The 26,705-nt window shown below is 44.0% G+C and overlaps 1 protein-coding gene across 1 annotated transcript in view; it reads right to left on the reverse strand.

Moving 5' to 3' along the window:
• Positions 1–1,094: 1,094 nt before the first annotated feature.
• The window catches only part of LOC116826925 (potassium voltage-gated channel subfamily KQT member 1-like), a 773,346-nt gene continuing 747,735 nt past the window's right edge, over positions 1,095–26,705 (reverse strand). Inside the window, exon 16 of the mRNA XM_075070630.1 lies at positions 1,095–1,250. Coding sequence (XP_074926731.1) covers positions 1,095–1,250 — 156 coding nt within the window. The remainder of the gene's footprint in view (positions 1,251–26,705) is intronic.

Below are 26,705 nucleotides of genomic sequence, written 5' to 3' on the forward strand. Positions count from 1 at the left end.
ACAGAAACAATACTTTAGCCAGCATCTGTACTTAATTTACAATCAAATTACATGAAAATGCAGCATTTTTATATATAGCAATTTATTTAAATAAAGATTAGCTTTCATCTACAGTGTGTGTGCATTTGTTTTTTCAAAACATTGTCATTCAAAATCACGCTGGCAGCACTGCGGCTGTACAGGGTTAGTTCAGTCATTAAAACTGGGCTTTGCATGTTTTTATGCATCTTGTTATTATGCAGGTTTCATTTATTAAAAATAAGGCAACTGGAGTCAATAATCGTCACTGAATGAAAGTAAAACAGTGAGAACATTCTGGATAACAGTCATCAGTGCAGCTGATTGCTATTAAAATGTTCTTGTGCTGTTACCCAAAGCAGATTTTATCTCTCGTTTCTGTCTGTTCCAACGTGCATCTCGTCTCATTGGCAAACGCTTTGCTTTAATTAGCTGAGGTCTTGCTTCAGTCTTTCGCATGTTGACCAGCCTCTCTACACTTTCATATTTTTGATCAGTAGCCTGTTGTTTTTACTTTGTCATTCACATTAGAGATAAATCTCCCCCTTTCATGATCTTCGCTGCTTGGCTGAAGTCTTTACTTCAAAACATGCTGTTTAATTTTCCTGTTCACTGATTTCCATTTGTTTCATGTTCAAATGATGGCCCCCTCCCGTACTTGAGCATGCTGCATCCATTAAACTAGCGCGAACAGAAGAGTGAATGCCAAAAAGGCAATCCTCTTTTGTTTCACCTATGAATGAGAGTTGTCCTACTTCATTATGGGATTCTCACTTTAACAGTGTGCTCTGTGTGTGTGTGTGTGTGTGTGTGTGTGTGTGTGTGTACAGTCCACCTAAGTACTACGGCACTATCAGCATCCCACAAGCTGACATGAATTCTCCCATAATTGCCAAGATATTGGGTGCAAAAGGTTGTGGGTTTGTACACATCGGGGCTTTTTTTAATTTAACAGACTGCCGCAGAATATTTAACTTCAACCAATGATGGATGCAGAAGTTCCAGATACCAGTAATAAAAGTACCATAACTATACTTGAGAGAAGGAAAAGGTGACCGTGTGGTATCCTGCTGCGTTTACATTTTCCAGTTCATAGGAGGGGAATCCAAGGATGACCGAAAACGTCTACCAGTTGGGGTGGCTGGGGTTGATGTCTGCGCTTGTGACTGAGTGCCAAATTGAGTTTGGAGACTGCTCAGGATGTCATCAAGCTTTTGGTCCATCTGCATGACCTGTTAGGAAATCACAAAGCGGATGGTCTATTAGATGGTCACACACCCTCTGCCTCTTCACTCTTATGACTACGTACATGTATTTTAAAAGAGAATGGCGCTGCTGCTGCAAAGGGGCAGCCTGATAATATTGGAAAGAGAAATATTTTGTACAGCACTGGCATCTTCACAAACACATGTAAACCAAATACAAAAGAACAAGAGGCTTCTACAAGTCCCCAAACCACTGTGTTGTGCACAGTTCTGTGCTTAGGCTGATGTGAAGATCAAACCTTACGCTGGGGTGGCCAACCTGAGCCTCAGCAGGAGCCAGAATTTACCAATGTACATTGCCAAAGAGCCACAGTAATATGTTAGCAGCTCCCCATCGGCTCCCCACCTCCTGCTCCCAGCACTTCTTGCCTACTGGCCGCCCCGCTGATCAGCACCTCCTCCTCCCTCCCCATACCTCCTGCTCAGCTGTTTCGTGGTGTGCAGGAGGCTCTGGGGAGGGGAGGGGGGAGAAGTGAGGGCACTGCAGACTCAGGGGAGGGTGTGGGAAGGGATGGAGTGGGGGCAGGGCCTGCAGCAGAGCCAGGGGTTGAGCAGTGAACACCACCCAGCACACTGGAAAGTTGGCACCTGTAGCTCCAGCCCCAGAGTCAGTGCCTATACAAGGAGCCGCATATTAACTTCTGAAGAGCCACATGTGGGTCCAGAGTCGCAGGTCGGCCACTCCTGCCTTATGCTATAATAACGTCACTGGGAAAGCCACAGAAATAGCAGATTAATGATCCTAGAAAGCAGGCCCAGCAAAGGCAGGCTGAGTCATCCCCTCTGACTCTCTGCATTTTGCAGCATTCCCAGAAGTACCTTATCTAACCTATCTTAGATCATCTGTAGGGATGGTGCCTCCTTTGAAGATCTGCGTTGACAATCTATTTCACTGCTCAAATTAGCTTAATTCCTCCCTCTCCCCCCAGGTCTATTTTACACTTCTGCCTTCCTCAGATTTAGGCCATTATTCCCTATTTTACTATCTTAGGCCACTGAATGATCCCTTTCCTGCACTTATGATAGACAGCTCTGTGATATGTATTATGATTGACGATTTAGCTAGTACTATGTACATTTATGTACATCATTTGAAGGTTGGCCGATAAAGAATATTGGAGCTCTAGTTTGCTGGTAAATTATGGATCTATGGTATAAGGATTAACTTTCTATTAGAAGCCTGATTTTGATTGCTCCTTTCACTTCATGAAATCACTGGCTTTCCAGATGAATTTTCTCATGCATGTTCTCTAGCCAGAGAAGAACTTTTTACTTTTTCTGTTGAGGGCTGGGTTCTATCCAACTAGGTGCCTTGGAGATGAAAGTTTGAAAAAACAAGAGGGTATTTTGCTTTTGGAAGAGCCTTCTCATGTGTACGAAATGTCATTTCAAACATGATTTGGGCCAAGATTTTCAAAAATGAGTCATGGTTTTGGGTGCCTAACTGAAGGCTCCTTGAAGGGGCCCGGTTTTGAGAGGGTGGATGTGCACTTTCTGAAAATAAGGCCCCTTCAAGGTGTGTCAAGCTGGGCACTAAAGAAAATGGAGGCAGCCCAAAATCACTAATCATATTGAAAAATCTTGCCCTCAGCCCAGAAACCCCACACTGGTATTATTCAGCAAAGAGTCCTATGGCACCTTATAGACTAACAGACGTATTGGAGCATGAGCTTTTGTGGGTGAATAACCACTTTGTTGGATGCATGAAGAGGTGGGTATTCACCCACGAAAGCTCATGCTGCAATACGTCTGTTAGTCTATAAGGTGTCACAGGACTCTTTGCTGCTTTTACAGATCCAGACTAACACAGCTACCCCTCTGATACCTGGTATTATTCAGTCGTTGCTGAGGGATTGGTCCACACTACAAAATGTTGCCACCTTCAGCATCTTGTGAGTGAATCACGATTATCTGACACGATGCTGAACATGAATTGTTCTGGGCTCCTGTGACTGGAAAGTCCTGGTCAGTATCATGTCAGTTGCCTTGATTGTTCACAACAGTGTTCGAATGCAGTATATCACCACGGCTGACAGTATCTTTACAAATAGACAACCTGCCACTTGGTAGGAAAGGCAGTGGTGGAGATCTGCCCCCCAAAAGACAGACAGATACACCTACAGTCTCCTCGCTGAAACCCCTGCCCTTTAATTCATCGATTCTCTCAACAGTGCAACCAGGAGAAACTGGCTGTGCTCCTGCTAGTCCCTAAGCAGTGGTGCTTCCTGTCAACCCTGGAGGAGACAGAATGGGACCGAATCTCTCTTTTAGCAGAAGAAGCTACATTCCTTCCTTCACCATGCTTAACCCCTGGAGGGGCAATCAGGTAGGAGCAGAATTCATTTCCACACATCTCCCTGCCTGAAGGCACGAACAGGGTGGTATCTCCCACTACAACAGCATCATTTCTACCACAGAAGGGTTCAAAAGGGGAAAAACAAAAATCACAGGGCTCCAGGACAATTTGTTATTAATTTATTACCTGTATATGGTACAGAAACAGCACTGTCCACTGCTACCCAGAAAAAAATTATTACTTAATCAACACTCTGTATACCAACTAGAGACCTACTGTATCAAAGATCTCCATTCCGCCACACATGGATATGGATCTGAAGGCTGCACCCTTCAGAAACAGGCCCGATGTGTGCCTATAATCCAGCCACTCTGCATAAATTGATGAGTGAAGTAAGAGTACCATCATTAGCAAAAGACACTGAGGCATATGGGTAGAATACATTACCTCTTCTTGTGTAATCAAATGTTGCAAAAGCTTCTAAAGTTCCTATAATACTTATAACAGACCCATATCCCCATAAAGTGGGTTGGATTGAGGGTAGAAGGTCAGAGTTAAGGTGATTATGGAACTTTAATTCCACATGGTTAACTTTCAAACTTTTATTTTTCATCAGCTATTACGTTCTAGTAATGCTAGCTTAAAATAACTGATTTACAACCTTAGTGACGTTAACTCTAACAGTTGCCATAGATCTTTTATAGCTGGCTATATAACATTGTCACAACAACCAGGGACACGGGTACAGCATGAACCTTTTGCTTTGGATTCTAAACTGCTAAAGACAGTCTGGGGTTGAAATTGGTTTGAGTGGATGTGACTTTTCAGAGACTCATGTTTCAGGGGTTAGAGGGTTTAGAAACCTTACTAATGATCTTAGAGGTTACTCAGGGACATAACTCTTAGACCTGAGTCTGTTATGAAAAAAAGCGGGGGAGGGGTGGTATTTGGTTGTGGTGTCTCTAGTTTTTATTAAAATCTCTAAAAGAAAATCCACTCAATTCCCTTGTTGGTGGCTGACAGGTCTTTACTGGAAGCCAATAAAACCTTGAGTCATCTTATCTCAAATTTTTATCTGGCAATTATAGGGTATTGTGAATACAATAGGGTGGACTTTCTCCTGTGTCTGAGCACCGCTTGGGGCAGGAAGGGGAATGGAATGTCGCATTGCTTGTTATAGCTCCCTGACTCTCTGGGCCAGCCTGTGCCTAGGGTGAGTTAGAGCAGCCTCAGTGTTGCTCTAACTTATACTATCAGCATGTGGTCCTTAAAGGACCAAACACTAACTGCAGATTGTCATGAGAGAGTTCCATCTACCTCCTGGCCCAACATGCCCCTGATACCATCTGTGGCACTCTGACCGTTTACTTGTCTTGTAACTCAGAAATCAGCCTGAAAGAGGTTGATGCTGTTACAGCAGTTCTCTCTCGAATTTGGTCAATGGTAGAAACAGACCTGTTCTCATTTCTTAACCCTTTGGAGCAATACATCAATGAAGTGACATGGGGGTGAATTTGTCCATCCTGTCTGAACACTTCTTATGGTTGGGGTAAGAGAATCCTGCCTTTCCTCTCCTCTGTACCCTCTTTTTCCTCCTCTTCTTTCTGGCCTTCTCCACTCCCATCTTCATCATAGCTGTTTACCGAGTGGTGAGGCTGTGGGTCAGAGGTGAGCGGATGACAGGGACTGACAATTGAGTTAAGTCACTTATTGAACAGCTCATTGTTGAGGTATTATGACGTCACAGTGGTGGGTGTGTATGGATACATCTACATTGTAGCCGGGGGATAAATATAGCAGTGTGTGTAGATGTATCATTGCTAGCTGTACTCTGGCTTGCTCCCAAAAATAGAAGGTCTGGGCTTCGTGCATCTCAAACTGGGGGCCGTGACCCCTCAGGGGGTCACAAAGTTATAACATGGGGGATTGCGAGCTGTCAGCCTCCACCCCCAAACCCCACTTTGCCTCCAGCATTTATAATAGTGTTAAATATAAAAAAATGTGTTTTTAATTTATAAGGGGGGGGTCACACTCAGAGGCATGCTGTGTGAAAGGGGTCACCAATAAAAATTTTTGAGAACCACTGGTCTGCACGAACTATAAACCAAAACCCCAGCTGCAGTATAGATGTACTCCATGTGTGTAGAGTGTTCCATACACAGAGAAAAATGTATGGCGACAGAAAATCTGCATGTTCTGTTAAGCGTGTATTCGGCTGGAAATCTGGAAAACACTAGAGTTGAAAGGGTTAAGCAGCCTGGAATTAATTTAAAAACCACAGCCTTGATTTTCTTGCTCCCCAGTTCTTGAAAAGCCTGTTTGGCTGACGCCAGTAGTGACTCAACAGAATCTTTGCTAAGCAGAAATAATGTACAGAGCAGAAATTAAACCAGAGTTACTGCACATGAAGATGGGGTATTAGAGCTTTAAGCAGGGAAGGACGACTGGATGGATAAAAGACATTTTAAGGCATTATGTAGTGAGATTTTGTCAATTTTGCTCTAAAGTATATGCTTGGATCTTGAATGTATTATGCCAACATGTTTTATAATAATTCAAAAATATCGTGCTTCTCAATATACCAGTTCAGTGAAAGAATGTAACTGATAATAATTTTGTTACAGGATTTTTGTATTCTCTCCAGCAGAAAGAAGCACCAAAGTTTTTGTTTAAAAAGAAAAAAAAATAATCCACCACATAAAAAGAATTGCATGTCACTTTACCAACAGAGACAACATTTTGCACTTCCATAGTGTCTTCTATACAAGGGCTTGAAAAAGCTTCCCAGTCATTAATAAATTGAGACTCACATCATTCCTGTGCATGTTAGATACACACTGTATTTTAATTCCCATTTTACAGATGGGAAATCAGGCACAGAGGGATTAAGTGACTTGGCCAAACTCAGAAAGGAAATTTGTGGCAGGGCTCTCCTGATTCTCAATCCTGTGCTTTAAGCACAAGTCCTCCAGACCCCTGATTTATGACCCCAGTTCAGCTACCTACATAAGCATGTGCCAACTAAGCACAGGCATAATCCCACTGAAGTCAGTGGAACCACTCATTTAGAGAGATGCATACTTCAATACTTTGCTGGGTCAGGGCCTAGAAACTTTTTAAAATTGATACAAAATGTTAGGCTAGCCAACCTCGCTTAATAGGCTCAACTCAGGGCCTGTCTGAGGTATGTGGGGTTACTCTGAAGAGTCAAGGCTGCCACGTGAGTAAAACTTTCAGAATCAGGCCCTAATTTTCCCAAGACACTCAGGCATAATGTAGCTAACCCTGCTAAATCTCCTAACAACTGCCACTTTCCCTCAGCCTGGCTGCAAACAGGACAAGTTGTCAGTTTGGAATAACATATCCAGGCAAATGCAAGGGCAAAGGGTTAAATTTTGGAACACATTTCTCAGCTGAGTAAAGTGAGAAGCCAGCAGGCCTTACCACAGAATTTTCAGAGACGTGATATGCTCCTCGTAGGCTCCTTGGAGACAGGTGAGTTTGGCAGCTGTCCACTGGCAAATGGCAACAAAACTTCTGCTCCTCCACATTACAAAAGAGCTCCAGAGATAATCTACAAACCTTAATGCTTTTAAATACCCTCAACTGCCCTTTAGAAAGGAGATTGGAAATGCAGTTTGAAAGATGAAGTTGCTGTTATTGGGGCTTTAGGGTGAGCTGAGATTTCTATTTGTGTTAGCATTCCTTCTGAGAAGGAACTATGATTCTATAATGGCATGTGGTAGGGTTAAAAAAAAAAAAGTCTTGAAACCTGCTGCAGTGAGTCATAGCAGGGGGCAAAGGGGAACGGGTCACATTAGCCATTGGGCCTCAGCAAGTCAGAGTTCTTAACCTTGAACACAGTGTTTGCATTCTGTATCTGACTGTTTGTCATCTATGGTTGCTTATAAGTCTGCCTTTGTGAAAACCAGGGCCTTTGGACCCTTTTTAAATACTTCATATTAGCCCAGTGAGTTCACACTGATTATCTGTAAAGGATTTCTGCAGTGTGAAAACGGGGGCCCTAAGAATGGCAGCAATGTTGAAGACTGAATTATGCTGTCAAATTTACCACAGGCTGGATACATTCCTAATCATTATAAGTGAGCTTAATTTTTTCTCCATCTGTCTGCCTCTCCTCACACACACACACACACACACACAAAGCAAATTATACAATAAACAAAAGGGGAAAAAAGTGGATTGAAGTAGCCACATAATCTTCAAAAAGTTCACTCAATTTAAAACAAAAATGTTCCCCTTCATGGGTGTGTCTGCCTTTTAAATATTATTTTTGGAGGCTTGGAAGGCAGAAATCAAATATGTGAACAACTCACTGACTTGCACTGCTTCCAGATGAGGAGTATAATGGGAAGATATGCTGCTGGAACACTAAATTGTGAACCCACAAACGTGCTTATGTTCTGCTAAGTGGATGTTGGCCTGTATTAAATTTTTTAAAAAACTTTTCACCTTCTGAAAGTTCCTTTTTCCTTGGGCACATAGCAATCCAGACTTCCACAATCCCCGCAACACTGATCAAAATAGCTGAGCTGAATAGCAGAGTCTTTATGAAAATATCCAGAATGTTAATGCCACAGTGCAGAACACAACACTGGGATGGGGGATAGAAGATAGGCTTTTAAAGGACCTTATTCCAAAACTTCACAATGTGCTTGGTTTATAGTTCAGCTGGATACTCTTTCATCTCTTTGCCTAATAATTAGAAATGGGCAAACCAGTAGTTGCACCAATGGATCTGATAACTCTAACCCTCTTTTCTTTGCTTGTTAATTATCAGACTCATTTTTACCTATTTATTTGCTATCAGTAGAAGACTTTATGCAAACATCTATCAGTCTAGTAGTGCTGCTGAAACTCTTCATTTTAACTGTGGCCTTGTCTACACTGGCAAGTTTCTGTGCAGTAAAGGGGCTTTCTATGCTGTAACTCCTGAGGTGTACACACTGCCAAGCCACTCAGCGTTCAGAAACTGTGCAGCTTTCTGCGCTGGGGGTACAGCGCTGTGATGCCAGTGTAGACATCCAGATGGCCTCTGGAAGGTGTCCCACAATGCCTGTTCTCACCTTTCTGGTCATCGGTTTGAACTCTACTGCCCTGCCCTCAGGTGATCAACCGTCAGCCCCACCCCGTATATTCCTTAGGAATTTTGAAAGTCCCCTTCCTGTTTGCTCACTGACACATGCAGTGGTCTCAGCACATCTTTTCAGGTGGTCATGCCAGCTCCACACACCAGGTGATGCCCCGCTTGGAGCAATGCTGAGCTGCCGGACCTCATCAGCATTTGAGGAGAAGAGGCTGTCCATTCCCAGCTGCGCTCTGGCCGTAGGAATTATGATACCTATGAACAGATTTCCCAATGCATGACAGAAAGGGGCCATGACCAGGACACACTGCAGTGCAAGGTCAAAGTGAAGGAGCTGCAGAATGCCTACCACAAGGCACGAGAGGCAAACTGCTGCTCTGGTGCTGCACACGCAAGCTGCTGGTTCTACAAAGAGCTACAAAGACACGATACTCAGTGGCGATCCTACCTCCAGTGTGAAGGCCACTGTGGATACTTCGGTGGCTTGCATGCCAGTCGAGAGTGGACTGAGCCAGGAGGAGCAAATCTTGGACAAGGATGTGGAAGCGGGGGAGGACACAGAGGCAGAGGACGACTTGGAGGTCAGAGATGCATGCAGCCAGGAGCCCTTCTCTACCCTGGAGGAGGCTAGCCAGTCACCGCGGTTGGATCTTGGTGAAGTGCAAACAGGAGAGGAGGCCCCTGGTAAGTGGATTTGATTTTGGGAATCACTGAAGTGAGTTTTGGGAGCAGGAGGGTTGCAGAAAGCAGGCTTGTGTCTGTATGATGCGTGTACTGCCACAAGCCTAGTCCGAGCAGCGGAACAGGCTGTTGGATTGACTCCCTCATATCATGGGAATCTGCCTCAGAGATCTCCAGGAAACTCTCATGGAGATACTTGGGAATCTGCTGCTGCAGGTTCTTTGGCAGAGCTGCTTTGTTTGTTGCCCCATTAAGGGTAACTTTCCCACACCATTCTGCCATTGCTTGGGGGAAGGAGGAAACATTGCTGTACATAGTGAGCCGCATAAGGGCCAGGGTGGAAGCTGCAGTCTTAGAGAAGACCCTCCCTTGATTCCCTGCTCAACCTCAGCAGCGAGATATCTTCCATAATGAACACAGCCTATGGAAAATGTGGGGCAGTAATGACTATAAGCCCCCCCTACAGTGCTAGCTCTCCCCAAGAACCATGTGCCCAGTATACAGTACAGTCCTGGAACACTGATTTCCCCTGCCCTTGCAGTTACTCCCCATTTTGGGGGTCTTGTGGCTCATGTGTGTTTGTCTGGGGTCAGCCAGTTAGTGACAGGTATGTGAATAGTGGCTGTGTTTTAAATCACTGGATCAGTGGCCTCTGTGTTGCAAACAACACTGCTTCTGTAAAGCGTTGCATTTTTGCTTCACAGATACGACCTTGGGAGCTCAACCTCCCTCTTTATTATCGCTGGCTGAATGGCTGCACAGAATTAGAAAGTGGCCACGGAAAACTAAGGAGGACTTTCTGCGTGATGTTATGATGCACTCTGCCACCGAGAAACAGAAAACGAAGGAGTGGCGGGACAGCAAGAAGAGGGACCGAAAAGAGAACAACACATGACAAAACGAAGCCACAGAGCGGCTCTTAAACATTATGGAGCGCCAAGTGGACATGCTCCAGGCGCTACTAGCACTACAAACCAAGCAGTTCCATGCCCTGCAGCTGCAGTTGCAAAACTCTTTCCCATGCGCCCCCCAGACACCGCCAACACACTCTTATCAACCTTCTGGATCCAGTCTGTACCCGTTGCATTCCACTCCTGCCCTGTCAAAGTCCAGCCCTGCGGACTCGCAGTACCCACTGCACTCAACACCCATCCCTCTGCAGTTTAGCCCTGCTGAAGAACAGTAGCCACTGCACTGTACTCCAAAGGACAAGGTTGCATAGGATATCTGGACATACACAAATCTTTAATCCTCCCGGGACCCCACCTCCTCCTGGGACCTCCCTTCCCCCATCCCCCACAGTGCTGATGTGTTTTTTTGTTTGTCCCTCTCCTCTGGTTGTTGTTTTTTAATAAAAGAATTGTTTTGGCTTGAAAGCAATCTTTATTCCATTAACTGAAAGCAAACAGAGCCCTGGAAAGCAACAGACAATTTCTTAAACCTTGACAGTGCATCGTCTGCACCAATCACAATCACCTCCTAGCATTACAAGCACTGCACTCTCAAGCATAGCAACAAATATTAGTGGCTTTCAGATTCAATATGGTCCCTCAAGGTATCCCTGATCCTTATGGCCCCGTGCTGCACCCCTCTAACAGCCCTGGTCTCTGGCTGTTCAAATTCAGATCCCAGGCACTGAGCTTTAGCAGTCCAGCCCTGAGTGAAGTTTTCACCCCTGCCTTCACAAATATTATGGAGTGTACAGCATGTGGCTACAAACATAAGAATATTATCATCAGCCAGGTCCAGCCTCCCATACAGGCAGTGCCAGGGGGGCCTTTAAACGGCCAAAAGCACACTCAACAGTCATTCTGCACTTGCTTAGCTGGTTGTTGAACCGCTCCTTGCTGCTGTCAAGGTCCCCGTGTATGGCTTCATAAGCTAAGGCATTAAGGGATAGGCAGGGTCTCCCAGGATCACACTGGGCATTTTGACTTCCCCTACGGTGATCTTCTGGTCCGGGAACAAAGTCCCTGCTTGCAGCTACCCAAACAGGCCAGTGTTCCAAAAGATGTCTGTGTCATGCACCTTTCCAGACCAACCTGCGTTAATGTCCATGAAACACCCACAGTGATCCACAAGCTCCTGGAGAACCACAGAGAGAGATCCCTTCCTATTAATGTACTCAGTGGATAGGTGGTCTGGTGCCAGAAACAGAATATGCATCCCATCTATCACCCCTCTGCAGTTAGGGAAGCCCATTTGTGCAAAGCCATCCACAATGTCACACATGTTGCCCAGACTCATGGTCTTTTGGAGCAGGATGCGATTAATGGCCCTGCACACTTCCATCAACATGAGTCCAACGGTCAACTTTCCCACTCCGAACAGGTTAGCTACCAATCAGTAGCAGTCTGGAGTAACCAGGTTCCACAGTGCAATTGCCACGCGCTTCTCCAATGACAGGGCAGCTCTCATTCTTGTGTCTTTGTGCTTGGGGCAAGCTCATCACACAGTCCCATGAAGGTGGTTTCCTCATCCAAAAGTTCTGCAGTCACTGCTCATCATCCCAGACATGCATGATGATGTGATCCCGCCACTCAGTGCTTGTTTCCCGAGCCCAAAAGCAGCATTCCACTGTGGTCAGCACCTCTATGAATGCCATAAGCACTCTTGTGTCATAGCTACTACATGTAGCGAGATCAATGTTGAACTCCTCTTGCCTTTGTAGTTTAAGGAATAACTCCACTGACACTTGCGACGTGTTAGTGAGAGTGAGCAACGTATTGGTCAACAGTGCGGGATCCATTCCTGCAGATCGAAGAGGCAGAGCATGCAGTACACAAACCATTGAAAGGTGGTGCCCAATGTGGATGGAAGCACACGGGTGGCTGGAATGCAAAGCAATGCATCACGGGGTACTGGGACAGAACCCAGGATGCCCCCTGACCCCGTCCATCTTCCCAGAACTCTTAGCGGCAGAAGAGGAAAAGATGCTCTGTGGGATAGCCGCCCAGAGTGCACCGCTCTGAATACCGCCACAAATGTGAACATGCTGTTGTGCAGGCAGCTGACAGTGTGAACACACAAAGATGGTTTCCCTTCAGCACTCTCTGAGTGGCAGTGTAACTGCCGGCGATGTAACTCTGCCAGTGTAGACATACCTTGTGTCTCAGTGGTCACCACTCATTATTTGTGGAAGACAACTGGTCATCTAAGGCCTTGCCTATTTGAGAAAATGTGTATCCATTTTAACTAAATTAGTTAAGAAACTAATTTAGTTCAGTTGGTGAAACCCCCTTGTATGTACACTTGATTTAGCTCAAGACAATTCCTTAATGATTTAGTTGAACTGGTACAATTTTCTCAGGTAGACAGGCTCTAAGTTACATGGTAATGTTTCCTGTGCTAAACAGTTCAATGGTTTGATAACGTACAGCAAAGCCAATATTTAGATTTACGGGCACTTCTACCAGTTCTTCTATGTGTATAACTACATCAGATTATTCAAACACAATGTTGCCTGTTGCATACTTTGAAACCTTGTAAATTTTTTAAGAGTTAAAAAAACCGTGTGCGCTTAGTGCTGTCCAAAGATTGACAGCTCTGAAGACTATAAGTCCTTTATCCATAAAATGGATTGAGTGCAGGCAACCTCAGTGCAACTTTCCTCTCCTTACTATCCAATTAGTCTCAACCATGAACTAGAAGAGCCATCTCTGGGATGAAATATTATGGCCATTTAAATCTTGTGCTCTTTGCTGAGACTGCCAATAAGTATGAATTATGGTGAGGGCTTTTATAATATTGATACCTGTCTACTATCAACTGGATCACCACTTAAGAGAGGGCACCAGAGGCTTATTTTTTTAGAACCTGGTCCTGCAGGGAGCTGAGCACCCTGGGTCCAAACCAGAAAAGCAGTCAAACATGTGCTAGCTCAAAGCAGATGAATAGTTGCACTGACTTCACGTTACTCATGTGATTAAACGTTTTGCTGGACTGGGATCAGGATACTAAGAACCTGAAAGATTGTACTTTCAGAATAAGCTTTCTCTGTTTTCTAAAATATACATGCCACACACGCACACACTTTTATTTATATACACCACTATTTTATATTCCAATCTAGTGGTAGAAAGTCTTATATGTTCTTTTACATTCCTGGCATTGTAGTTGGAATCAAACCTGATGTCCTTCATGATATGGGTTTGGTGGTATTACTGTTAGATAAATGGGTGCTTCTGTTTTAATACAACATAGTTTTACAAAAGGTAGATCATGCCAGACTAACGTGATCTCTTTCTTTGAGAAGATCTCCAGTTCAGCAATTAAAAAAATTGGTTAAGATGGGGATTAATATGAGAATTGAAAGGTGAATAAGGAGGTGGTTAAAGGGGAGACTACAATGGGTCATGCTGAAAGGTGAATTGACAGGCTAGAGAGAGGCTACTAGTGGAGTTCCTCAGGGACTGGTTTTGTGACTAGCATTATTTAACATTTTCATTCATAACTTTGGCACAAAAAATGGAAGTGTGGGAGGTATTGCCAATATGGAGGAGTACCTCCATACATACATATATACAATATCATAGAGAAGATCTGGAGGACCTTGAAAACTGGAGTAATAGAAATGGGATGAAATTGAGTAGTGCAAAGTCATGCACTGAGGGACTAACAACAAGAATTTTCACTGTAAGCTGGGGGCTTCCCAGTTGAAAGCGACAGAGGAGAAGAAAGACCTGAGCGTATTGGTTGACCATGAGATGATTATGAGCCACCAAAGTGATGCATAGAATCATAGAATCATAGAATGTCAGGGTTGGAAGGGACCTCAGGAGGTCATCTAGTCCAACCCCCTGCTCAAAGCAGGACCAATCCCCAACTAAATCATCCCAGCTAGGGCTTTGTCCTGCAGCCATGAAAAAAACTAATGCAATCCTAGGATGCATCAGGTAAGGTATTTCTAGTAGAGAGAAGGAAGTGTAATTGCCATCATACAAGGCACTGATGAGACCTCATTTGGAATAATGTGTGTAGTTCTGGTCTCCTATGTTTAAGAAAGATGAATTCAAACTGGAACAGAGAAGGGCTACTAGGATGCTCAGAGGAATGGAGAACCAATTTTACAAGAGAAGACTCAAGGAGTTTGGCTTGTTTAATGTAACCAAATGAAAGCTGAGGGGAGATATGATTGTGCTCTATAAATAAATCACAGGGACAAACACCAGGAAGAGGAGTTATTTAAGTTAAGCGTGAATGCTGACACAAGCACAAATGGATATAGCTACCCATTAACGAGATTAGACCTGAAATGAGATGAAGGTTTCTAATCATCAGAGAAGTGAAGTTCTGAAACAGCCTTCCAAAGGGAGCAGTTGAGGGGAAAAAAACTGACTTGTTTTAAGACTTGAGCTTAATAAATTTATGGACAAGATGGTATGATAAGATTGCCTACAATGACATATAGCCCATCCGTGATTGCCAATAGCAAGTACCTCCAATGGTCAGAGATAGGGCACTAGATGGGGAGGACTAAGTTATTATAGAGAATTCTTTCTCAGGTGTCTGGTTGCTGGGTTCTGTGCAGGGTTCATTTGATTGCCATATTTGGGGTCAGGAAGGAATTTTGCCCCAGGTCAGATTGGCAGAGACCCTGGGTTTTTTCACCTTCCCCAGCGGCATGGGGTTTGGGTCACTTGAGTAAATGGTGGGTTCCCTGTAACCTAAAGTATTTAAATCATGAGTTGAGGACTTCAGTAATTCAGCCACAGGTTATGGGTCTATTACAGGAGTGGGTGGGTCAGGTTCTGTGGCCTGTGATGTGCAAGTCAGACTAGATGATCACAATGGTCCCTTCTGACCTTATAGTCTGAGTCTAAAAAGACTTTGTTTAACTTGATCCCATTATCGGGAGGTTTTTGCAAATGGATATGGACTGACTTGTCATTTGAGACTTAATCACTGCTCATCACAGACACCAGCTTCCTCCTTTCCTTGGAGGTGCTCCACCTTGCTCTGTCCCAGGTCCTGTCCCCACTCCGCCCCTTCCCTCAAGGCCCCATCCCTACCCTGCCTCTTCCCGTCTAGTTTCTCCCCCTCCCCGCAGTGCCTTCTGCAAGCCGTGGAACAGCTGATTGCAGTGGGCAGGAAGCACTGGGAGGGAAGGGAAGGTGTTGATCGGTGGGGCTGCCAGCGGGTGGGAGGCATTGGGGGAGGGCGAGGAGCTGGCTGCCAGTGGCTGCTAAACACCCACTAATTTTTTTGGAGCACTCACAGAGTTGGAGCCTATGCTATTCATCCGTTGCAGAAGATGAGGCTGCCAGATTGGATAATTGAGGTATCTAGTGAAATACCTATACTGAAGCCACCTTCATAGAGATTTCACTGTGTGAATATTTTGACAGATCTGCAAAACAGGGAACTACAACTCCCGTCAGACCCCTGCCCACTGTGCATCTCCTTCCTCCTGGGATTATATTTCCCATCTGCCCACTCCCTATTGCGCTTCCCCATGCCATTTAGGAGGAAAGCTACTGACTGGAAAGTGGCAGGACTCTGTTTAGGGGTGGGAGCTGCGTAGCAGCAGGCAGCTGCAGAGAAGCCCCAGGGCCTGTATGCCGAGTTGCATGTGGAACAGGTTGTGGGTGCCAGACATCACAGCTGGGAGCCACAGTGACTGGGCAGGGAACCAGGACAATAGCAGCCCCAAAGAGAGACGCTATCTGAGCCTGGCCTGGAAATGCACAGATGCTTATTAGCTTGACCAGAGACTGGATTGGAGAGAGCACTGAGCCTGAAGAGACCTGACTCTTGATTGGACTGTTCCAGGGATCCAAACAGGAACTGCTATTGCTCACTTTGAACTGTAACTGTTTAAGCCTCTGTACCTAGGGCTTTGCAACCTTTCCTCTTTCCTGCCAGCCCTAGTAAAAGCCTTCCCTTGGCCATGTGTCTGAGTGGTTATTGGGACCCACTAGGGCTACAAGGCCTACCTGCAGAAGCACCTATAGTACTGCCCTCTGAGATGGGGTACACCCGGCATTCTAGAGGTTTGGGGGTACAGAGTAACCCCAATAATTACACGACTACACAGATAATCAGTGGCCAACTCTGCAAGCCATTGTGCATCGGCACAATTTCTCATCCCACTCCCTTAAGAGTAAAATATGGAGGATCAGTTCCTGCTCTCAGTGAAGATAATGGCAATTTTACCACTGATTTTAATCATCAAGTTCTAAAAAAGGAAAAAAAGAAAAACAGAGCTAATTTCAGTGAAGTCTGTTGTTCTGACAGATACAGCCCCCAGAAACATTAAAAATAAATGTATAATCCATCTGAATATCTTGTTTGACTTAGTCCCCCTACCTCTTCCCAGATATCTCTTGTTTATTTTCATTTCATTACACTTATCTATATAATTCCTCCATTTTCCAATCCTCCCTTCCTTTATCCCAAACATACCCACCCATTCTTAGGTCAGGTGTTATGGCCTTTAGCGACCTAGAGTATATTAACCTTTATTTTAAGTATAGTTTCATTTGTTTTGGTTTCCATCTCCCTTTCCTGTTTAAATGAAAACACAAATGTCTATTCCTCTGCAGTTTGTTCCTGGGGTGTTTCCTGTTGCTACTCTTTCAGTGAGCTCTATAGTCTTAAATTCCCTACACCACAGTCATAATGGTTAACCTTCATGCTAAGAAATCTACTTGTAATTGCAGCTTCTGCTGTAATACATTGTCCACACTTCATCACTAGGCTGCTCTCAAGACTCACAGCTGTCTGCTTATTTCTAAGTTAGGCTTGGTCAACACACAGATTTTGTATCAGCACAAGTATATTGGTTAAAGGTGTGATTTTTTTTTTAACCAGAACAGTTCTAGTGGGATGATCCCTAGTGTGGATTCAGTTGTACCCATGTAAAAATGTCTTATACCTGTAGAACTTATTCCCCTTCCCATATGGGAACAGCTATACTGGCACGTTTATAACTGCGTCCATGCTAGGGGGGTTGTGCAGCTTTAACTATACTGAAAAAATTTAAAGCGATACAACTTTTTGTGTGTAGACGAGGTATTATGGAGGATCCCTTGAAATTGCTTTTTTCCCCAACTCCCACTCCCAACAGGTACATTGGCAAATGTTTATTTCTCTAGTGATGGAAATATGGGTTGGGTTTTTTTGCTGTAAGGTTTTTCATTCTTTTCCCTTTCAGGTCCTGCTCAGATTCTCCTTGTAATCTTGCCATCTGTATTTGCGACATCACAGTGCAACCACACCCTGCATGATGCACTGCCATTTCTTAGCTAGTCACACGGTTGTGGCTATAAGTTCTGTTGCAAAAGCAGGGTGAAAAAAATCAAAGTTGGCCCAGACTAAAGGGCACATATGCAGTTTTTATGAGTCACACCTTTATTTCACAACATATGCTTCATTATAAGCTGCCAAATTTTTTTCAGCCCCAAACAACATTAGACAGAGAGATGCACTGGAAAAAATACTAAGCACTTTTAATTGTGCCAAGGAAGAATTGACTAAGAAGGTTAGACAAACTCTCCAGTTAGCTGGATGCGATGGTCTTGTTATTTGTTCGCAGCACAATCCTTGGTGTAAGTAGCGTGGTATCACACCCTTCATTATCTGAATTTTTTTGCTTTTACTTCCTCTTCTTAAAGCTGTGTTAAATCTCTACTACCATAAATTATATCTATCCATTTATTAGTCTGGCTAGGCATTTCTAGTGTCTGTGAGAATAACATTATTTATGGCACACTCAGTGCTTTCATTAATTATTGCATAGTGCTTATGTAGCATGGGAAAAAAATGCCTTACAAACATGATCTGTGAACAGATAGGCAGTACCTATTGTGTCACTCAGTGCAAGCTCTGTGGTCAATAATTCTTTCATTATCAAGGATCTTATTGCCAGCAAGTTGCTTGACCTGTCCTACATGACTGGCACGGCAGGACAGGGGTTAGCTCAGCTCATCCCTGCAGGATACTCAGTTTGCCACAGATCTTGCATCAGGGAGGGTAATTCTAGAGAGGGAGAAGTCACTCTATATCCTTCTCAACTCAAATGCAGCAAAAGCTCACCCAGCGTTAAGTCATTTGAGTGTCTCTGGTGAAACTGAATCCAGTGACAAGACTAACTTGCCCATCCAAGTAAACAATAAACCTCTAGGCACCAAAGGTTTCCTAGAGCAGTTGTTAGATGGTGTGTCTAATAGGGCAATGACATTTTCAGGACTCATTATTATTATTCTTGCAACTCATATCTAAGAATAAGCTCTACCATTCATTCACACACAGACATAAACAGAAAAAAACCTACTGCAGATGATCAGTCTATTTTTCCTCTAGGGAGAGTCTGTTATTTATAACACCACTAGGGCAATGCTCAGACATTATAGTTGGGGGAGAGGCTAGATTAACAGAGATGTAAGTACTACTGAGGAAAGATGGTCTAGCGATTGGGGGCTGGCTTTGGACTCTGTAAACTCAGGTTCTATTCCCAACTGTGGTATAAACTTTCCCTCTAACATTCTACAAGCCACTTAGGCTCAGATCCACACAGGTATTTAGGCTTCCAACTTCCACTGAAATATGTTTGAGGGTCTGGGCCTTAGTCTCTCTGTGCTTCAGTCTTTCATCTGGAAAATGAGAATAACAGTATTTCCCTACTTTGCAGGCCTGTTCCCAGAACAAATACATTAAACATTGCAAGGTGCTCAGATACTCTGGTAATGGAGGGGCATAGAAATTCTTAAGATAGTCTAATAAATATTGGCAGATAATCTAATGAATTTCAGTTGACTGCTAATAAGTCAATTTTAGTGGCTAATTGTGAATTATAATTTTTATGAGGAAAACTATGGAGACAGTGCTGCATTTTCTCTTTCCCCTCGTATCAACTTTTATCTTGCTTTCTTTTAGTTCCACAGCTACTTTTCACCCAAACACTGATCGTACTTATGCTTAGGGGTGCTGGAACAATTTTTATACTGGGGTTGCTGAGAGCCATTGGACAAAACGGTAATCTCTGTATATAATGGAAACCACTTCAAGCCAGGGGGTATGGCAGCACGCCCCATACCCATAGTTCCAGCACCTACACTTATGCTCTGGGACAGCTGGGAAGTGGTAACATTAGCTTTTGAGGTGAAGGATAAGTAGAGCTGGATGTTACCTGTGCAATTTTGGCATTAGAGAGCAACAGTTAGGTAAGCAACCTATACAACTGGCTTCAAATTTTGTTCCAAAACCTGAACAAAAATTGGATCTTTACTGCTTTTGAATATTATTACAAACTAGAAATTTAGAGAAGGTCATTCAAAGGATTTGTTAGGGCTCGTGAATCATACAAATCTAGGGTGAAATTGTTTCACACTGAGTTATATGAAACCCACAGTTTCTTGCGGTTTAGGCAAGACAAAGATCATGTGAAACTGAGCAGGTTTGACTGAGTTAGTTAGAGGATAGAAGCAGTGGGTCCACAGAGATTAGAGCCAGCTAAAATGCTGAGTGAAACCCCTGTATGTAAGGACACAAAGGACCCTAAGGACACACAACACAATGAACCATTCCTCAAGCAGCAACTAGGAGAACTCCCTGACCAGGAAGTTCCTATGTTTATTAACAAGTGTAGTATGGCTCCAATGGTCAGCAGAAATTGAATTAACCTGTAATGGGGAAGAAAAAGTGAGATGCTCCATTTTGGGAAGAGTATGGAAGAAGAAGAAGACAGGACCAGCGACTATTTTGTGACCTAAAGCACCCACAATACTTACCTACTTGTATTTTTCTTGCTGTTCTTTCTCACTCTTGATATTGGCACTATTTTGAATGCCATGGCATGGCAGTGCTGGTATGTTGGTTGATGATGGGGTTGTGATAACACCAGGGAACAGATTAAACCAGGAAGCAAATGAATGCATGTCTAGTGACTGAAATGGAGCCCAGGGAGGCAACAAACCTGAGCTCTATTTTCAGATAGACTGGAGGGTGTACGTCTACACTGCCACTGGGGGTGCGCGTCTCCTAGCCTGGGTAGACAGACACATGCTAGCTCTGCTTGAACTAGCATGCTATAAATAGCAGCGTGGCCATGGCAGAATGGGCAGTGACATGGGCTAGCTGCTCAAGTACAAGCCCACCCGACACCCTGGATCTGCACTCATGTGACTAGCCTGTGATGCTGCCCAGGCTGCAGTGTCCACACTGGAATTTATAGTGCCCTAACTCGAACAGAGCTAGCATGTGTCTGTCTACCCATGTGGGGGGGCATGCTCCTAGCTGCTATGTACATATACTCTGGGTGACTTCGGACAAGTCCTTTAACCTGTGGAAGGGCAGGTCCAGGCACAAACTTGCACTGAAATAACTCAATCAATTGTAATACACACCTTTTGTTATTTCAGGCACGCTATGCATAGATACACCTCTACCCCGATATAACGCTGTTCTTGGGAGCCAAGAAATCTTACCGCGTTATAGGTGAAACCGCATTATATCATACTTGCTTTGATCCACTGGTGTGTGCAGCCCCGCCCCCCTGGAGCACTGCTTTATCACGTTATATCCGAATTCGTGTTATATCAGGTCGCGTTATATCAGGGTAGTGGTGTACTTATTTCAGCATAAAAGTGTCCTATTTCCATGTAACTTAAACAGGTAAAAAGATTGTTAGATGGTGAATAGCTAAACTTATCTAGAGCACTTGTAAATCTAAATGAGAGCATCCATGCACAGACTTGCACTGAAATAACAAAAAGTGTGAACGAAAACTGATGTAATTATTTCAGTGCAAGTCTCCATGTAGACAAGCCTCGAGTCTCCCAGCTCACCCATTTGCCAAATGGATATAACAACACTTATCCTAGCCTCAAATGAGTATTATGAGGCTTGATTCAAAATTGCAAGGCAATTTGAGATGCCTGGATAACAGAAGTGCAATATGTTGTTGTTATTAACAATATTTTTCCCACCACTCAGGTATTTTAATTGCTTGGATTACAGAACACCACTGTTTGCTTATTAAAACAGAAGTAAAATATTATCAGTTATACCACCCTAAGGTAGGGCTGCCTTCAGAGATTCAGATCTGCTTTGCTGCACCTGTTTCTTTTTGCCAAAGCCTCACTTATCACGAAAGTGACTGTTTTCTATTCCAGCAGAAGGATCATTTATACCAGGTCTGCAGCCAACGTCTTTTAAAGTAAGTATGTTGGTTGGTGATGGGGTTGTGGTAACGCCAGGGAACAGATTAAACCAGGAAGCAAACGAATGCATGTCTAGTGACAGAAATGGGACCCAGGGTGGCATTCCAATCTGTATGATTTTATCTTGTAAACACCATTATCCTTGGTCATTACATAACATTAAATATGTCCATATATCAATGCAAAGTAAGGGCTTGATCCTACAAGACCCTATGTCTCCCAGGTCCAATCGAGCAAAACATTGAAGACCATGCTTAAAATTAAGCATCTCCGGAGTCCCATTGACATCAAGTACATTACTGGATTGGGGCCAAAGGGCTTAGCACTTGCAGCAATGATCCCTGAAAGGGCCAGCATCCTCACCCAGCTGCTTGGTAAATGTTTGAAAAAGGCAGGAGAGACACGCCAAAGACTTGATCATTCATTGCTCAGAGGTAAAGAATACATTAAAAAGTAGAAATTCGGGGTTTAATACGTCAGAGAGTGAGCAGGGAGAGGACTGGACATGTATTTTCCCCTTGTCAAGCTGAAAAATTGCATGTATAACATATTATATATTTATATGCATGTGTGTGTGTGCATAAATATATTACTCTCTCTCAAACTACTTTATGTAAAATGCAAGTTTAAAGTAGGAGATACAGTAAGGTAGATTTTTCCAAATCCAGACTCTAAATTGTGGACATTTAACTTTCTGTTCTGGCTTGGAAATAGACAAGAATTTCCAAAATCAGCATGGCTACAACCCCAGGGGAGAGGTTAATAAAGCATCAATTTAAGTACAGAAAGGGAGGAGTCCTGTTTGAACTTTGCTGAGCCAGATGGATTACCTGCAAAAGCTATGAAGATGCTTGCGGCAGAGGCACTGCCCTGTACCTGTAGCTGACAAACAATGGGAAACAGGGTGGAGGATGCAGGGCCCTAATTGCCAGATAGCTTTCTTTCTGGTGAGACACATGTCAAGCCAACAAAAGCCTGGCTGAGCATACCATTGCACTGTTCAATAAAAATGTTTGCTATAGTTACTATGCTTCTTGCAGGTCTTTAGAATTACATATCCTGGTGCTCATGAAGGAGTGACTCTGGGGGGAAGTATAATACAGGTCTTGCTTTGAGAGTAGACAATATTTTGTGTCGCTTTCTTTTTTTGTTGTTCTTCCATATGATCTTATTGCAGAGAAAATGCACACCAATAAGAAAAAAGTGCATGTACTAACATGAAGGTCAAGGTGCAAAGATATGGGAAGGACCTGCTGAGATTTCACAGTGCTATCCTTTGGGGAGCTGCTGCAGGTTTCGTTAAAGCCTTGGTTTATCAGCCTTTCTGAGGCTCTGAGGCAGAGCTCAGATCCACAGAGGTCCTCCCTAGACGTTTCTGCAGTAAGGGGAAGATAGGAAAATACTGTAATTCAGGCCCAGGTGTTTCCACAATTGAAAATTCATTAATAAAATAATGTGCTTCTCTAGGCTTTTTCACCTAAAATCCCTCAGACTTACCCTCCCTGCTGTGACCTTTGAATTGGGAAGCTATCTTAAAGTAATCTAGAACATGCAAAGTATGTTCGAAGATAAATTCACAAGAAGTAACACTTGGGCTATTTGTTGTGAAAGAAAATGTCCACTCGTTTACAGTAGGAATCATCTATTATATTAAGCTTTGTATATTGGTGTTTGTCAGAATGAAAAAAATCTTTGTATCTTTTATCTAATAAATACATTTTACAAAAATGATGGGCAAAATTTTTAGTGTTCTGTATTTCAAATCCCAGAAACATCTCATAAGCTTGTGTGTCTGCACCAAGTAGTAAATGCATAATGAAAATATTACAAAAATAACAATGCCTATGAATTCATGTCCTGGAAGTTATGACCTATAGCTTAGTTTTAGTCAACACTGTGCTCACTTCCTCCATGCATTCAAACAAGGGATGCCAAACAGCCCAATAATCTCTGTGAAAGAGTCCTCTGAGACGTTTTCTCACTATAGCAACATTTCTCATTTCAGCAACATTCCTGCTGAGAAGGCGGCTTGGGGTATTTCCATTTTCATGCGATCACATGTGTTGCACTCATCAGTAAATAGGAATACAGCTCTCGTGTCGTCTAACTTCTGTATATGGAAGCAGGCTTAGGAGGTAGTTCTTTGGGTTTACTAGGAAATTCACTTGAAGCATTTGAGATATCATCTTTTCAGTACACGTCCCAGACATAACCACCAATGATGAAAGTAAGGCCTCCTTTTCAGCTTGAATTCACTGGAACTAATCATTTTTAAGTGCCATCAACAGCAACAAAACAGTGGTCTGAACTGCAGCTGCAATGATATTTTTTTTTCAGCCTTGAGTTTAAGGATGGCACCAAAAAGTGCCTTAATATAACAATAGTTGTGCATCAGCACTTTAGTATTAAAAGAACCATGGGTCAAATCCCACCCCCTCCCTGCAAATGTGAAGAAGGACCTGACTGCAGCAGAACTAGTTTGGCTCTGCTTTGCAGGGGCTGTGGGGATTCCACTCCAAGGTTTGCAATTTCTGCATGCTGCACAGAAAATCTCTGTGAGGCCCTCCATTTGCCCCAGGAAGATGATGAGTGTGAGACAGGGCCAGGGCCAAGGGCTCCATGCGTACACTGACAAGGATGTGGTTTTGTAGCTGCAGGGGCTACTGCAGCCCTGAGGATCCATGGAACAGATCCACTGCCACACTGAGGCATGGAGCAGAGGCTTCTATCTCCTACTGCACATGAGCTATAGATAGGGAAGAGCATAAAGCAGAGATGGACTGTCTCCAAGAGACAGATTGTGCTCCCATGCTAGGCCTTGTCTACATTAAGAAAACACTCTAGATTCCCCTCTTAGATTTGCCCTGACCAGCTAAAATTACACCTGCCTGAGATTTTAATGTATATTAGTTAATACATGTTATTTAACACATGTTCAAAACATACCTTTTCCTTTAGAGTGGCCATGGTCTTACATGTCTACGCAGTGCAGGAGCAAGGAAGGCACAAGAAGCCTGCCCTCACGTGCACAGCCCTTATGACGGCCCAACACAATGGCAAATAATGTGCTTGGGAAATGCAGGGACTGCCAGCTCCTACTCTCCAGGGAGAGTGCTCCAAAGGAGACAGGGCAGAGGTACAGTAGCAAGCAAGGAGGTTTTCTGCCTCCTTGAAGCACAATGGTCCCCATTGCTTCCCATGGGGTGGGCAGCTCCCCAGCCAGACAAGTACAGGGCCATCCTTAGTTGTTTGTGTTACAGTAGTTACAATTACTAGAGGCCCCAGCTGTGATGGAGGCACTGCACAAGCACAGTGACATGCAGCCCCTGCCTCAAAGAATGTACATTCTAAATAGGACAGGCACAGGCTGGGGGAAAGGAAGGAATATTATCCCCATTTTACAGATGGAGAAACTGAGGCATTGATTATCAATTTGATCTTGCAAGGTGATGAGCAACCTGGCCCAGAGCCAGCAAAGAACATGCACATGCGCGCACACACACACATATATGGGGCTCTGTTTGATTGGTTGATTTAACATTTTAAAAACATCTCTCTAGGATAAAGGCCAGACTTTCAGAAGTCAGATTGATGGACACAGCTTATTCTGACATAACAAGAGTTCAGTAATAATGGTTACAACAGAATGATCCACAGGCAATTAAGGCAGCCACATGAACACATGTCCTAAGTGCAGTGCCATATACCAAGGACTACCTCTTGTTGTGCTTATTCAACCCGATAGTCCTTAGCAGGCTTGGGCAAGTGAGGCAATGAATTACTCAAGTGAAGTCAGTGGTACTTCTATGAGTGAAGCAAGCTGGATTTGATCTCAAGTCACTGGAGTAACATTAAGAGTATCCTAATTACTCCCTTCTGACTGAATAATTGGGTACTCTAGATAAATGAGGTGATTTCAATATATTTTTAAAAGGCACATAGCACTGAGTGGACAGCTGAGGAAGATGAAGCCTTCTCGTTAGCTGCTTTGTAATGAAACTCCAAATGTGGCTCAAATTTCATCTGTCCTGCCCCTCTTCCATCAAATTTGCAGAGGTTAAAGAATTTATCAGCAAACCTAGGCTGAGTTTTGAGTGAGTCTTGGTATATTTATAATTTCCAGTGGGAGCCATTAAAAAAACTCAGTGGTTTTGCATGGTTTCAACGCCAACCCAGACAACACTTAGTAGTTTGGGATGAGTTTTGCTTTGAGTTTTTGCATATAAATCCAAAACACAGTGCAGACTCAGAGGGGAGGAACCCATGCAAACCAAAACTGCTGAGTTTTGCACAGCTGTAATTGTAATCCCTCCACAGTTCCGTTATGATTTATTATTGTTTGTATTGCGGTAGCAGTCAAGGGCTCCAATCAGCATCGGGGCTTCCCTAGCGCAGTGAAGACAGGATCTTTGGCCAGCAGAGCTTACAACCTAAACAGACAAGACAGATGAACAATGGAGGAAGGGAATACAACATACGGGCAAAGTTATTAGGATATTGGTTGGCAAGACAACTGTCATTAGTTTCACTAGAGATTGTTCACTCTTTGGGGCAGGGATCACATTTTCCTAAATGTAGACTGAGGGGAGGCTAGCCATGCAGCCCCGCCCCTACCCCCCCCCCTTCACCGGCACCCCAAGCTGCCTCCCGCCCCATGCCCCATGGCTGGAGGAGCCGCCAGTCAGTCCCAGCGCTGGGTCGCCCACTGGCCCCAGCTGGCTGCTGGCTTCTGGCCAGAGCTGCGCTCCAGCCTGCTTGGCGAAGTATGGGCAGGGACAGGGCTTGGCTTAGGGGAGGCTTAGCCTCTCCGGCCTATTATACTCACCGCTCATGGTGAGAGGAAGAGTTAATGGAAGCAAGGAAGGGACAGGGGACACTGAGCAGGGTGGAGAGAAGGGGAGATAGGGAGAAAACAGCCTGGAGTGGAACTCGGAAGGCACGAGAGCAAGATGGGCAGTGGAGAGTCACTAAGATAGCAAGGCAGGAGGAGGCTGGAGCAAAGTTGAGAGATCACACTGAACCTCCACCTGCTCGCCCCCTCCCACAATCTCTACATCATCATCTTCCAGGAAAAGACTATCTTGTGATACATCCAATACTTCCTGGCTTGAGTCAAGTCAGAAATCCAGTAGCATGACAGAGGCTGACCTTGGACAAGTGACTTAACCTCCTCGTGC

Source organism: Chelonoidis abingdonii, chromosome 1 (assembly GCF_003597395.2).
Source record: "Chelonoidis abingdonii isolate Lonesome George chromosome 1, CheloAbing_2.0, whole genome shotgun sequence".
In the NCBI taxonomy this organism is placed as follows: domain Eukaryota; kingdom Metazoa; phylum Chordata; order Testudines; family Testudinidae; genus Chelonoidis; species Chelonoidis abingdonii.